The sequence below is a fragment of the Amblyomma mixtum genome, chromosome 3 (assembly GCF_055824585.1).
Source record: "Amblyomma mixtum isolate Tamu chromosome 3, ASM5582458v1, whole genome shotgun sequence".
NCBI lineage: Eukaryota > Metazoa > Arthropoda > Arachnida > Ixodida > Ixodidae > Amblyomma > Amblyomma mixtum.
The window spans coordinates 434,759,455-434,772,881 of record NC_143014.1 but is presented as its reverse complement, the minus strand read 5'-3'; the positions used below and the strand labels follow the sequence as shown (position 1 = coordinate 434,772,881).

Sequence of the window (13,427 nt, the reverse complement as noted above, 5' to 3'; positions counted from 1 at the left end):
ACAGGAATACACACTTTCCTTCCCATTTCTGAAGCGACAACTTCAAAACTCTATAACTTAAGTTCTATGATAGGCAGGAAGTCAATTTCACCCTTATTGTATTCCTTGGTGTCAAGAGAACCCAATGGCACACATTTCAACGAGTTTCCCACAGCAAATTTTCTTCAAAACTCTCCGCAAACTACTAGCATAAAAAGTGCATAAGTGCTCAAGGAATTGTTTTACATGAAATGAAATGACATATTTAGAATCAGCACACAAAAATACATATGCCCTGAAGATTTCATAACTGTGACTTCATTAATAAAAATTTTTTTTTCAAGACCAGTGTCCCCCTTAACTTTTATCAGAGATGCAGGGTACTGAGACTGCACGGGGAATGTATGCCTTATAAGCAGCTGTGTGCTTTAGAAGTGGATTCAAGTCTTCTGTTTCTTCCTGCATCTTTTTTTTCACAGTTTGTGCTTCAATCAATGAAGCAGCTTACAACAGTGCAAGGTTCCTCGTACTTTGAAGTGCAGGAGACAAAGCAGCGCATATACAAAAAAGCACTCCTTGTGTTCTCCGGCTGCCCGGTGGTCTGTCAGTCAGGTGGAGTGAGTGGGAAGGGTTAGAAAAAAAGAATTATACTGAAGTTGCTACCCGACTTAATGCTGTTGCACCAGTTGGAGGGAGGCTGTTAACGAAAAATTTCATCTCTGCTAAGCTGAAACTGCTGTCCGGGGAGAGTTATTATTTATACACGCGTAAAGCTCACACATACAGGGTCTGTTCTGAAAGTAGTAGGACTGATTTTGTTGAACAAAATTTATTCATGAGAGTAGTACAAACGATTAGAATTTTTCAAAGTAGCACCCTTCCGCACCTACACGCTGCTGCTAATGAGTTTTCGAGTTTTCGTACGCCTCCAAGAACGCCTGGACCGGAATGCTGTTTCGCTCCCTCGTCGTGGCCTGTTGAACCACCTCTACCGATCCGTGATGTTTCAGCGTTGATTTTATTCTCGGAAATAGAAAAAAGTCTCACGGGGCAAAGTCGGGGCTGTAGGGGGGCTGAGACAGCGTTCCCGCCTTGTGCTGGGCAAAAAATCGGGGTCTTCATTCAGATGATGAAGAAGATCCTACGGTTGGCCTTTTCCTCCTCTGACAACACTCCCGGCACCAACTTCGCGCACGCTTTCCTCATGGATAAGTTTTCTGTCACGATCTCAAACACTTGGGTTTGAGGAATCCTCAAGTCATCAGCAATCATTCTGATACTTATTCTACAATCACTGTTCAGTTTCACTCGCTACACATTTTCGTTGGTCTTGCTGGTCGAAGGGCGTCCGGAGCGATCGTCGTCTTCCACTTCTTCCTTACCTTCTCGGAGCAGCTTGCGCCATTCAAAAAACACGTGGTCTACCCATGGAAGCGTTACTGTAGGCCTCCTTAATCATGTCGTGAGTCTCTTTGCCCGTTTTATCATGATTTAAACAAAATTAGATAGCGTATCGCTGATCCAGTAAACGCTCGATGATTCTGCGTGACGAGACGTTTCGACCGGGGTTCACAGTACAAGCAACCTGCTCTCTTCAACGGCCGAGAGCCGACTGCCGATTTTCCCCAGCATTCCCAATATCCCCCTTCAACGATCCTGCATGTGCATACCGCCTCTCGTCCGCTCGTTCGCCCAGGAAAAAATCAGTCCTACTACTTTCAGAACAGACCTTGTATAAAGCTCACACACATATAAAGCTCACACACAACTCCATCTTCGTTTTTTTTTTGTTTTGTAGTCGCATTCAGAGATTGAAGGCTGCAAAAAAAGTTGTAGTTTTTAATATAGAACTAAAACACTGACTTCATGTTTGGAAAAAAAAAATGGTGCAGTAAAGGAGTGGAGATGAAGTTGTAGTGCTGAGGAAGCATATCATCGATCAGTAAGGACGATGGACATGTGAAGTTTTAAACTTCATCACTAGCATAAAAAAAGAACTTTGTTGAAACAGAGTGCAACAGGCAGGGAGGCAGCACTGTGTGTGTACAGTGAGCTTGTACTCTTGCCATCTCTCGCGGCCCGCATTCCTCATGATGACCGACCCAAATGCCCTACTTACAATTCAGGGGGGCACTTTTTGACCTAAAGTGTGGTCACTGATGTGTGGTTAAGAAGTTAAGCTTCTAAGAGTGGAACGCGACAGCGTCTTGCAACGCTGCCAGGGAGTCCATAGAACGCCATCGCCCATTCGGTTGTTCGCTCGTCGGTAAATTGGTTTTTGAGCAAAGGAAATGTATCTGTCTGGCATATCTCGGTGGACACCTAAACCTCGCCGGAAGGGAAGGGAGGAGGATGAGAGTGAGCAAAGACATGGTATTCACTAGACGTGCCTTTGTTCATTCCGAACCATCGAGCTGGCATGGCGGAGTGGATAGCATGCTCGTCTCGCACGCCGAAGACCGGGGTTCAATTCCGGAGCTCGACCAATTTCCTACTCGGTTTTATTTATTTATATGGCCTGACTAGAAGAGTTAATTACGCACTCTGCTAACTAAAATGTCCGACCTTGAGCATGTGCCGTGTAATCGACCAGTGAGAAAACAATCTTGCTATGAATTGCAACAAGTTGCTGTCAACTCAGTAGGTGGTAGATTGGATCAAGGAGAACTGAACAGTATTTAAGAATGCTTGAACCTTGTGTTTGAAAAAACAAGGTTTTCTATGGAGTCTGTCTCAAAGTTTGTTCTCCTGTTGGTAGGACTTGTCCTCACAAAATGCTTCTGCATAAATCATTGATACGAGTTGGAGCACGAAATACACTGAGACAGTGTTCAGCACGCGTTGAGTTGTTGGTTTGGTTTATTTGGGTTTAACGTCCCAAAGCAACTCAGGCTATGAGCAACGCCGTAGTGAAGGCCTCCGGAAATTTCGACCACCTGGGGTTCTTTAACGCGCACTGACTTTGCACAGTACACGAGCCTCTAGAATTCTGCCTTCATCGAAATTCAGCTGTCGTGGCTGGGATTGAATTCATGTCTTGTATTGGGGTGATTTGGCATAGCCAAAACAAGCTTCTAGTGAAACAGAAGCTCTATTTATATTTCTTGAGCTATTAAAGTTGCACACATAGTGTCTCGCATGCTTGTATACAGTAAAAGCTCATTAATTTGCCCCCGTTAATTCAATTAGAACTGTCGGCTTTGTCCCAGCAAACGCCCATGTAAGTCTATGGCGTTGTATGCGCTTTTACTCGGACACTATGGATCTGGCACAGCTTAAAGGTGCACTGAAGAGGATTCTGAACTTGTCTTTTTGACGCGGGAACTCAGTCTACACGTTCCTAGCATTCTTAGAAACTGCGACTTATTGCCCTGTGTGGCCAATTTCCCTAATTAAATCAAATTAACGTCCGGCTCCCGCTCTTTTTTTTTAATTCTGCCTCCTACGGTGGGTGGAGTCGACCAACGCGTGGAGTGCCTTTCACCCAGTCCCGTGGCGGCTTGTCGCTCTGCCATCGGCGGAGTAATACGTAGTAGTCCGTAGTAGCAAATAGTCCGCGCGTATTTTTATTTCTGCGGGCTTATTTTGCGGCTATATTATCTGCGAATGAAACTATTTATTCATGGAAAGCTAAAAAACAAAATAAAGCGAAAGCAAAGCCTCCACGGAGCTGGCTGAAAGGAACTTCACGCGTTGGTCAACTCCGCCCATCGTACGAGGCAGAATTAAAAAAAAAGGGCGGGAGCCGGACGTTAACTCGATTTAATTAGGGAAATCGGCCATACAGGGCAATAAGTTGCAGTTTCTAAGAATGCTAGGAACGTGTAGATCGAGTTCCCGCGGCAAAAAGACAAGTTCAGAATCCTCTTCAGTGCACCTTTAATTCGAAAGGGCTCCTGACGGGAGCTAGGTCACGTTCAGGTATGACCGGCGCGGTGAGAGGTCGTCGAAATAGCCCTACTCAAAACTTGAATTGCATGCTGTTGAGTCGTTCGAGGCCCGAGCACATCTTACAGCGACGTGGAACAGCAGGGCTATATTGCCATCGGCCAACCTCTCCGCCTTTTTCCTCTCATTAAAATTCCTTTCTCTCTCTCCCATCTTCGAGAACAGTTGGACCGCTTAGTTTCAGTTTCACTTTTTTTGAGGTTCGCGCCAGCCAACTGACGTCTTGGACGCTGATAGGCACGTCGTCGGTGTCCCCGACCCCGCACCGCCCTTTTTTAGTGCACTACTTCACTCGCAGAGGTGAAAAACCCGGGATATGTGTGAAGTCTCAACTTCTTACGGAGCTCCAGTGGCAACGGCCTTGTGCAGCTGCTCCGTCGTCAACGTCTGGAACCGCCCCAATGGGCGATTGCTTCGCTTCCGCGGTTCTTCTGTTCTTCCAGTACGCCAAAATGGCGCGCTCGTTATGTGCGGTTTGAAGTTCGTGCGGTGAAGCCTTCTTGCACACGACGGTGCTGCTTGTACGGGGTGTGCTGCATTAGCAGTGAAGCTGCGCCTCATTTCACACGGTGGAGGATGCCGGTGAGGGCCGGCCCTTACGATTTTGGAGCAGTTCTGCTCCCCACACTTCTGACAGTACGCACGCAATAAAGCATTGATGCAAACTTAAAAAAAAAATTGTCTTTGCATCACCAATCTTCTCTCAAAAGTAGGCATCCATTGTCTATTTGTCTTCCACCAAATAAATTTTTCGAGGTAATTCGGTTAATTAATTAGAACGTTTTTTTCCTGTCCCTTGAAGTTCAAATTAATGAGCTTTTATTGTGCAGGCACAAACTGAAGCCTATTGCATGGAAAATATTTTATTGTTTGCCATTACTTGTACTTCCCTGTAATCGCCTTGGTGCCTTTGATTGCATCCGAGACCAGAAAAAGCCGCCAGTTTTAAGGTTTTTGGGGTTTAACGTCCTGAAGCGACTCAGGCTATGAGGGGTGCTGTAGTGAAGGGCTCCGGCAATTTCGACCACCAGGTGTTTTTTAACGTGCACTGACATCGCACAGTACACGGGCCTCTGGAATTTCGCCTCCATCGAAATTCGGCTGCCGTGGTCGGGATCGAACCCGCGTCTTTTGGGTCAGCAGCAGAGTGCCATAACCACCGAGCCAGTGTGGTGGCATCCATGAGGCATGGTGTCATCCATTTTTCGTATGTATTTACAGCATGGTAGCTTTATCCCTCAGCTGTGCTGATATTGAATTTTTGCCTTGCCACGCATGTGTTTCTGAAAGGTGTTGCCAACACAGGTGCCCATGCCTGAAATTTGATGTCAGATTGGTGGATTGCTGTGTTGCGAGTTGCATTAAAACGACGACTCCAAAAGACATGTGAAATATATTTATGTACAAAGCAGCGCTTGCAAAGTGACATCATAACATCTGCGACAAAAAAGGATGGCATCATAAATGGTAGTACTACTGAAATTCTGCAACATGTTTAATGAGCAATGGTACGACGTGGGTGCCACAAGGGCACCTAGGACCTCTCAAATAGCACAGCTAGTTGTGCCGCATTAAGTAAAAAATTTAGTGCCTAAGCAATAAAATATGAATTGTGTCAAAATTCTGCATAAAACAGGTGCACACTGTGACTTCATGATGATGACAAGCAGCGTCAAATTTCACGAGCAACACTCGCACATCCTCCTAACAGAGCGACTATGATGGAAATGGATGCACTGTTTAGAAAGTCAACATTGTTCGGAAAGAATTGTTCTCTGGCTATGGAGAAACATAAGCAGTCTTGGGCACCGTTGCAATTTTGCAATAAAAATAGCATGTCGCACAATATGAACAAGTCAACAGAAACAGTGATCAAGATGAAATTTAGTAACTAGTGTAAGAAATCTCGTCAACAATTAAATGCAGCTAACGAAATAGTGGTGCTCGCACAAGTGCAGAATATAACAGCGATAGACAGTGTGTGTTCAAACTGGATTCAAATTTAACAAAAGTGCCACAGGCTGTGAAAAAACTAACATGTAACATATCGTTGATAACACAAAGCTGCTGTCTACCCATGAGCTTAAGCTTTCATGGCTGAGTAATGCTGCCACTATGAAAATCCTTCCTGCTCAAACTAGCGAGGCCTTTCAATCCCACAAGCTACAAAGAATCTCTAAAAACTCAATGTTTTGAAATCCAGCACTGTCTGGTATCATCATCATCGGCCTGAATACGCCCACTGCAGGGCAAAGGCCTCCCCCATGTCTCTCCAACTAACCCTGTCCTTTGCCAGTTGCGGCCACGCTATCCCCGCAACCTTCTTAATCTCATCCGCCCACCTAACTTTCTGCCGCCCCCTATTGCGCTTGCCTTCTCTTGGAATCCGCTCGGTTACCCTTAAGGACCACCGGTTATCTTGCCTTCGTATTAAATGCCCTGCCCAAGCCCATTTCTTCCTCTTGATTTCAACTAAGATGTCATTAACCCGCGTTTGTTCTCTCACCCACTCCGCCCGCTTCCGATCTCTTAACGTTACACCTATAATTTTTCTTTCCATAGCTCGCTGCACTTTTAAACTGAATCTTCTTCATTAGCCTCCACGTTTCTGCCCCATAGGCGAGTACCGGTAAGATACAGCTGCTGTATACTTTTCTCTTGAGGGTATATTGGTAAACTACAGCTTACCACATCAACAAAAATGAACCAGCCAGGACTATTCAGGGTTGTAGGTGGTCATTAATATAGGTAGCTATTAAGTCATATGCTATCACCTATGGCTTTATTTCAAATCTCTCTTTTGTGACAGCAGTGTTTAGGAAACTTTGCACATCTGCATTTTTGTACTGACTGTTGCATTACTAGAGACAGGTACAGTTTCTCATTTTGCATAAACCTCTTGATAGTTTGTGCTGTTACTTCATGAGACTTTTAGTGGAAGGTTCTGACGAGTTACAGTGTTCAGAAAATTTGATTGTCTGCATAATAGCACAACAGCAGTAATTGGTCACGTCCATGAATGACATCATCCCTCTTTAGCTGCATTTGCTATGTAAAATAGAACAACCTCATCCAGAAAAATATTTTTGTATGTCACTTTCTGGTAAATGTTTAAGTGTTTGTGCTTTAAATCAAATCTTGCCGTGAGGCACGGTCCAATAGGGGATATTCAAAATTCCGCAAGTGCGCTTTCCCGCATAACAATGTTGCCCCAAACAAGATGGCCGACTTCGCTATAAACACGACCGGCCGGTCGTGGCTATAAAGGAACTACGTGGGCTACAGGACAGGCGCTAAAGGTGTGGATAGAATGTAAAAAACATATTTTGGAAGAATCAAACAAAAAAAACAGTCTTTCTTGCTTTGTTTCAGCTGGAAACACATGGTCAGCCATCTTGTTTGGGACAACATTGTTATGCGGGAAAGCACACTTGCGGAATTTTGAATATCCCCTATTGTGAATGTCAATGCAGGACCAAAAAAATCAAACACCATACTCAGGAAATGTTTTCATGCACTAACCTATATATTGGGCCCGATTTTAGCTGCTCTCATGACGACTAAATTAGTAGTTGCAATGCTGGACACCATTGGGCTAGATTACCACGCTATTTGCAGAAACGAAACTGCTAGAGTTCTCTGCTGTGTGACAACTGCTCACAGGCTACACAATAATGAACATGCATAGCAGCTCCACCAAAGGCACAACTCAATTTCCAGGCAGTGACAGTTCAGAAGTCATCAAAGGACACAATTGTCTAGCTGGCTAAAAAGCTTCAGTGATGGCTTATTTCTCAGCTGTAGCTGCGGCCACACACCATTTTACAAAATAGCTACACACACCTGACTTATGGTGCCTTTGCCGAAGAGCTACAAAGAAAACGAATCTGTGCATCTTGTATGGTTGGCAGCAAAACTTTACGGGATGCATGTACTCATGAAAAAATTTATAGTAGCACTGTTTTGCATCTGAGCTGTATAGAATTGATACCAGTAGTTTGAAATGCAGATCACTGCAGGCATTTCAGGTGCGTGACTTATGTGAGTGCACTGAAACAAACGTGTCTGCCACACCCGCATCCCGTAAACTTTTAATGCCAACTGTACATATACAGCAATGCCTGGCCATGAAACAATCAGCACAACTAATAGTTCCTAAATCTGTGCAACTACGTATCATGGCAGGGCAGCTGTGCAGAGACTAGACGGCGCTGTAAAATCAACACGTTAAATACTACAAATTGTATACTGCAGCAAATATACAAGTGCACGCACATATCCATACATTAAGGCAAAGGTGGGAACAAGTGAACATCATGCAAGTATGCTGCTGACTAACCCCCAAAAAAGAGGCACTGCAATCTGCAAGTCCACTTAAGGGGGGACACTGGTCTTTGAGACCAAGAAATGGCCAAAAAAACAATTTTCAAACGATGACATTTGTGGAATTTACAGCAACCATTTTCCAACTGCACCACTTTTTTCCTTTAAGAAATCATCATTTTGACCATAATATTAAATTCAGATCATCGTGTGGGCTGAATTTATGCAGGCGCTGATAATTTAATGGCATGAAAATTTTGGACATCTGGCTATCTTAGTATGTCGACATCTCAACACCTAGGACAGAAAGAGATGTTGTATTATTTGCTAAGGGAAGCTGAAGGCACAGTGTGTGCAATAATCAAAGCAGATTTGTTCAATCACACTTCAAAAATTTATAGTTTCGCAAAGTTTACCAAAGCACTACATTCACACCTCGAACACCGATATTCCAAGTGCTGTAATATTACTAATGAGGGTAAAATGAAAAAACTGCTTTGATTATTGCGCTCTTTACTCACCATACTATGCAGACTTGGATTAAAAATGATTTTTTATTGAGCAGTTCTTTTTGCACCGAGGTAATAATGAATGACTAATTAAAATTAATTATTTGGGAACCGACTAATTTATAAGAAAGATAATTGCATTGTTGAAATCAGTATAAAAAATCTGAGCAAGATAGTACAGTTTCATTAAGATTGGGCTAAAAAAAAGGAAAATAGGTCTAAGACCAGTGTACCCCCTTAAGGTAGCTGACATCTCCAGGCACAGCTTAAAGCTCGCACATATACTGCATAAATAGGCCTAGAGAATGAGCACGCGTTGCAACATTTAAGGTGCTTCTGGTCCAGTCTCAGCATTTATGTTCTGCATTCTAGAGAGTTCCACTGTGCAGGTAACGTAGCATTCACTTTGTAAGCAGCCAAGCACCGGCACTTATGGTGGACCGTAAACTATAAATGGCATCTTGGTGTCCATTGTGTGCTCACAGACACAGTAGGCAACGTGGTGGTCAGGCAGGAAGGCAAAAGGCAGTGTGCATAAGCTTTAGACTGGCTTTACCCAATCTGCTGCCAAGGTAGCTTGCAACGAGAGAATTTTACCAGCACAAGTGCACAGCACAGACAATGCCATGTAACGTAGGGCTGAATTGCAGCCTCGCATGCTGATGTTACACACTGTCAGCACATAATTCATGCCCGCACACAGATGCAGCTGCAAGAACCACGCTGGTACCAGGTAACTGATCTTTCCATAGTTCCCTTAACATGCCGTCACACACACACATGGCTCACTAAAACAAGCACACACAGTTGCCAACATCACAGTTTCGCCGCACACAGCTCAGTGCTCGTCGCCGGAGTCGGCCGCTTGGCCTTCTTCTTTGATGCCACCTTGCCGACGGTCTTGGCCACGCGCCTCTTGAAGGTGCGGAACGGGCTGAAGGTCGTCTTGCTGGCCGACTTCTTTGCACTGGTGACTGTCACAGCACTGGGGGGTCGCGCCCACTCTGGAAAAGGGGTGCCAAGATCGTAGGTTTCCGTGGACTCGCCCATGAACCCAGGGGGGTCCTCATCGCCCAAGTCTATTTTTAGTGGTGTGCAGGGTCAAGAAGAGGGACGGGGCAGAGAAAGAGAGAAGGACAAGACAAGCTGTTCAGGCAAGAGCCACTCATGACCAAATGTTTAGGGGAAACCCCCAAGGTGGAGTAGATTTGTAATAAGGGAGTAATTACTCATTGACATCCACCCGAGCGCAGCCATACGGCTACAAAGGAACGCTATACAGCTTTCTCAGAAACTTCGTAGTTAAAGAAAAATTCGTCCTGGTCCGGGGTTCAAACCCGGGACCACCGCTTCCCCGGAGCAGTCGCTCTACCAATTGAGCTAACCGGGACGGCAAGCTTATGGTAGAGCGAGAGCGAATTGATCAATAACTCGAAGTGCGAACGGCGTTGACCAGTGTTGACCCTAAACATTAGGTCAACAGTGTTCCCACTTCGAGTTATTGATCAATTCGCTCTCGCCCTACCATAAGCTTGCCGTCCCGGTTAGCTCAACTGGTAGAGCGACTGCTCCGGTGAAGCGGTGGTCCCGGGTTCGAACCCCGGACCAGGACGAATTTTTCTTTAACTGCGAAGTTTCTGAGAAAGCTGTATAGCTTTCCTTTGTAGCCGTAAGGCTGCGCTCGGGTGGATGTCAATGAGTAATTACTCCCTTATTACAAGAGCCACTCACTGGGCTGAAAAATAAAGAGACACTGAGGACAGTCTGAAGCAGGCCTGTATTGACTGGTTACTGCATTCAAACAGAGAGGCTATTTTCATTGGAAAATGTTAGAAAGGGCAGAAAATGAAATGCAGTTGTGACCGCCGCCGGAAGTTTTTGCTACTAAACCACAGTGACTAAAAATATTTTCAGGGGCACAGATCCCCGATATTGTCATGATGAAGTCCTTTTCAGCCCTGACGGCATAAGTTCGAATCGAGTGGAGGATAAAAAAAATTGGCTCAAGGCTTAGCTCGGTTAAGCCTGGCTGATTGCAAAGAAAGCAATAACACCTGGCTGCGCTTGGTTCTGCTGGTAGTTTTGTTTCTCGAATTCACGTGTAGCAGATTCAATCCAATCTGCTCAACATCAAACAGATCTTTTGCTCATGAACAGACATCCACATAGCTAAAGAGACCCATACAACTGATTTTTACTAATAAAAGTCAGATGGTTTTGTTCTCGGTGCACCTTTAATGGCAAGGCTACCTGGCCTATACCACCACATGGCCATTTCAGACCAGTCTAACATAGGCAGTTTCAATGGTTTCAGAGCTAAATTTGTTAGCTTATCACAATCCTCACCAAAAAAAAATGATGTCTGATTTGCTATGTTAAACTAAATGCAAAAAAGGGGTGCTAGCATAACCACACCTTCATTGGCACACTACACCAGCTACATCATAATGTTGTTTTCCGCTGACTACCGAAATCTGAATGCGAGACTAGAACTGGTGTGACACAAATGTTCTTTCCTTTCAGCATGATGCAGGTCTAAACTGGCGTGAAGCGCATGTCCTCTTTTCTTCGGCATGACGCAGGTTTTCTCCTCTCCACTGAGCTGTAGCTACCATAGAGTTTCTTGCTATTACCTTGAGGGAAAGCTGGCGGCGCTGCACTTCAGCCACCATGGACGCCCAAAGCATCATGGGGCGGTGAGCTACTTGTTGCGGAACAGTCGTAGTTTTTCGGAAACATGGAGTGGCACTACTAAGACGTTTCATTCCGAAAACTCTGTTCGTGTGTGTGCAGACGACTTTCGTGCGAACGCAGTGGGCAAAACCCATAGTAGTGAAAACGCGACAACACACGATGTCAATAAAAGGTTTCACTTTTCCGAAATGCCATTAAAAAACCTCTTATAGTATTTAAGCAACAACATCTTTTTTGAAAACATATTTACTTTTAAAAGTGCACCTGTTAATTACGAAATATTAGTTTTTATAGTGTTCACAACTTGGCCAATAGGAGAGCGAGTCGTCTCTTATTTTGGGCAAACTTTGCACTTAAATGCTTTTCTGCTCGTTTGTTGCAATCATTAGACAAGATATTGAATGCTATGACGTTTGTAGCTATCAAACAGCTTTATTGTTCTATTGTTTTTTGGCCAAAAGTTGCAGTTCCGCAACAAGTAGCTCACCGCCCCATGATGCTTTGAGCGCCCATGGTGGCTGAAGTGGTCTCGAGGGGTCGCCATGCAAACTCCCATAGACGGGCTGCCAGCTTTCCCTCAAGGTAATAGTAGGAAACTCTATGGTAGCTATCGTGTAACCTGTTCCATCTAGGAAGCAACTAGTGTGACATGATTTCCTTCTTTCTACCCTTCTTTTAACCACTCTGGCAGGGGGCTCATGTCGTGCAGTGGCGATAGTTCTCTTACTTGCACAGGTTCCCATAAGCTCAAGAAGACAGTGTTCAATGGCTGCTGACTATGCCTGTGCAACACTGGTATATTACTGCACAGTTCATCATCGATACAGCCATCCCCCAGTCTCATAAAACAAGTTTTACCACTATGCTACCAATGGAGTGCTACATCCTATCTGGACACATCTGGGTTGCCTCACAGACTTGATTTATCAGCATAAATGAGCAAAACTGCAGTTGCCAAATGTAGCAGTGAAAAGGTTTTTGTGTTACAGCAATGACTGTGCCTTTAGTATATATTAGGGGTGTGCGAATATTCGAAAATTTCGAATATAATTCGAATATTATATTTTCAGTATTCGTATTCGATTCGAAATCCAAGTATTAGTGTTCTTTCGAATATTCGACCCGACGCGAATATTCGTACCCAGCTGAATATTCTATTGCGAGCACCGGCGTTCATTTCGGTCCGCAAGTCCTATCAACAGATTCATAACAATATGGCGGTGCCCAGAGCAATGCGTAACGTTGGGCCATGCAGTAGTTGACTATGCTGGTGAGCTTCTTTGTGGATATGCGTGGGAGACTGGTATAGTCAGAGCTGTGCACGAAATACCTCGCAATACGTGCCAGTTCAGTGCCAAGTGAGAAAGCATTTTTGTGGCTGGAGAAGTCGCTTCAGCTAGAAGGGAACTAACTACTTCTGCCTGACCATGTGGAGCAGCCGGTTTTCCTTCATGACAACCTTTTACGTTCATCCCAGCAAAGCGATTTTGTGCTTATGGCAAGCTAGCCTTAATCAATGTTGTGTACTAGCCATCTTCTCTGATATTTCCACTCTTCTAAGAATAATGTTCGAGACTTTTGATACTTTTTTGTGCAGCCGCACACATCTTTTATGTTCATTTCATCACGGTTAGTTGAACTGTGATGCTCTTGGGTGCTCAAATAATGTTTTGTAGTGGTTAAATGCGTCTGTCCTTGATTATTCGATATTCGATTCGATATTCGGTACCAAGTATTCGTATTCGAAAAATTTGATATTCGCACACCCCTAGTGTGTATGTATATATATATATATATATATATATATATATATATATATATATATATATATATATATATATATATATTCTATACTACATTAGCCGTATTTGTTTCCTCACTTTTAGGGGGGAAAAAATGCGAAGACTATCCCCAAAATTTCTTTTCACGCATCTGTGGTCACAATTTCAGCCCTTGATAAAACAGCCAGGCCTT

The 13,427-nt window shown here is 44.2% G+C and overlaps 1 protein-coding gene across 4 annotated transcripts in view; it reads right to left on the bottom strand.

The window, feature by feature from the left end:
- Window positions 1-5,308: 5,308 nt before the first annotated feature.
- The window catches only part of LOC149358183 (uncharacterized), a 60,126-nt gene continuing 52,007 nt past the window's right edge, over window positions 5,309-13,427 (bottom strand). For 3 of the 4 annotated variants that reach the window (XM_089585100.1, XM_089585104.1, XM_089585103.1), the window contains exon 6: window positions 5,309-9,838. In XM_089585100.1, the coding sequence (XP_089441226.1) occupies window positions 9,576-9,838 (263 nt within the window). In that variant the 3' untranslated portion in view covers window positions 5,309-9,575. The remainder of the gene's footprint in view (window positions 9,839-13,427) is intronic. The other variant, XM_089585102.1, reaches the window with a different exon arrangement.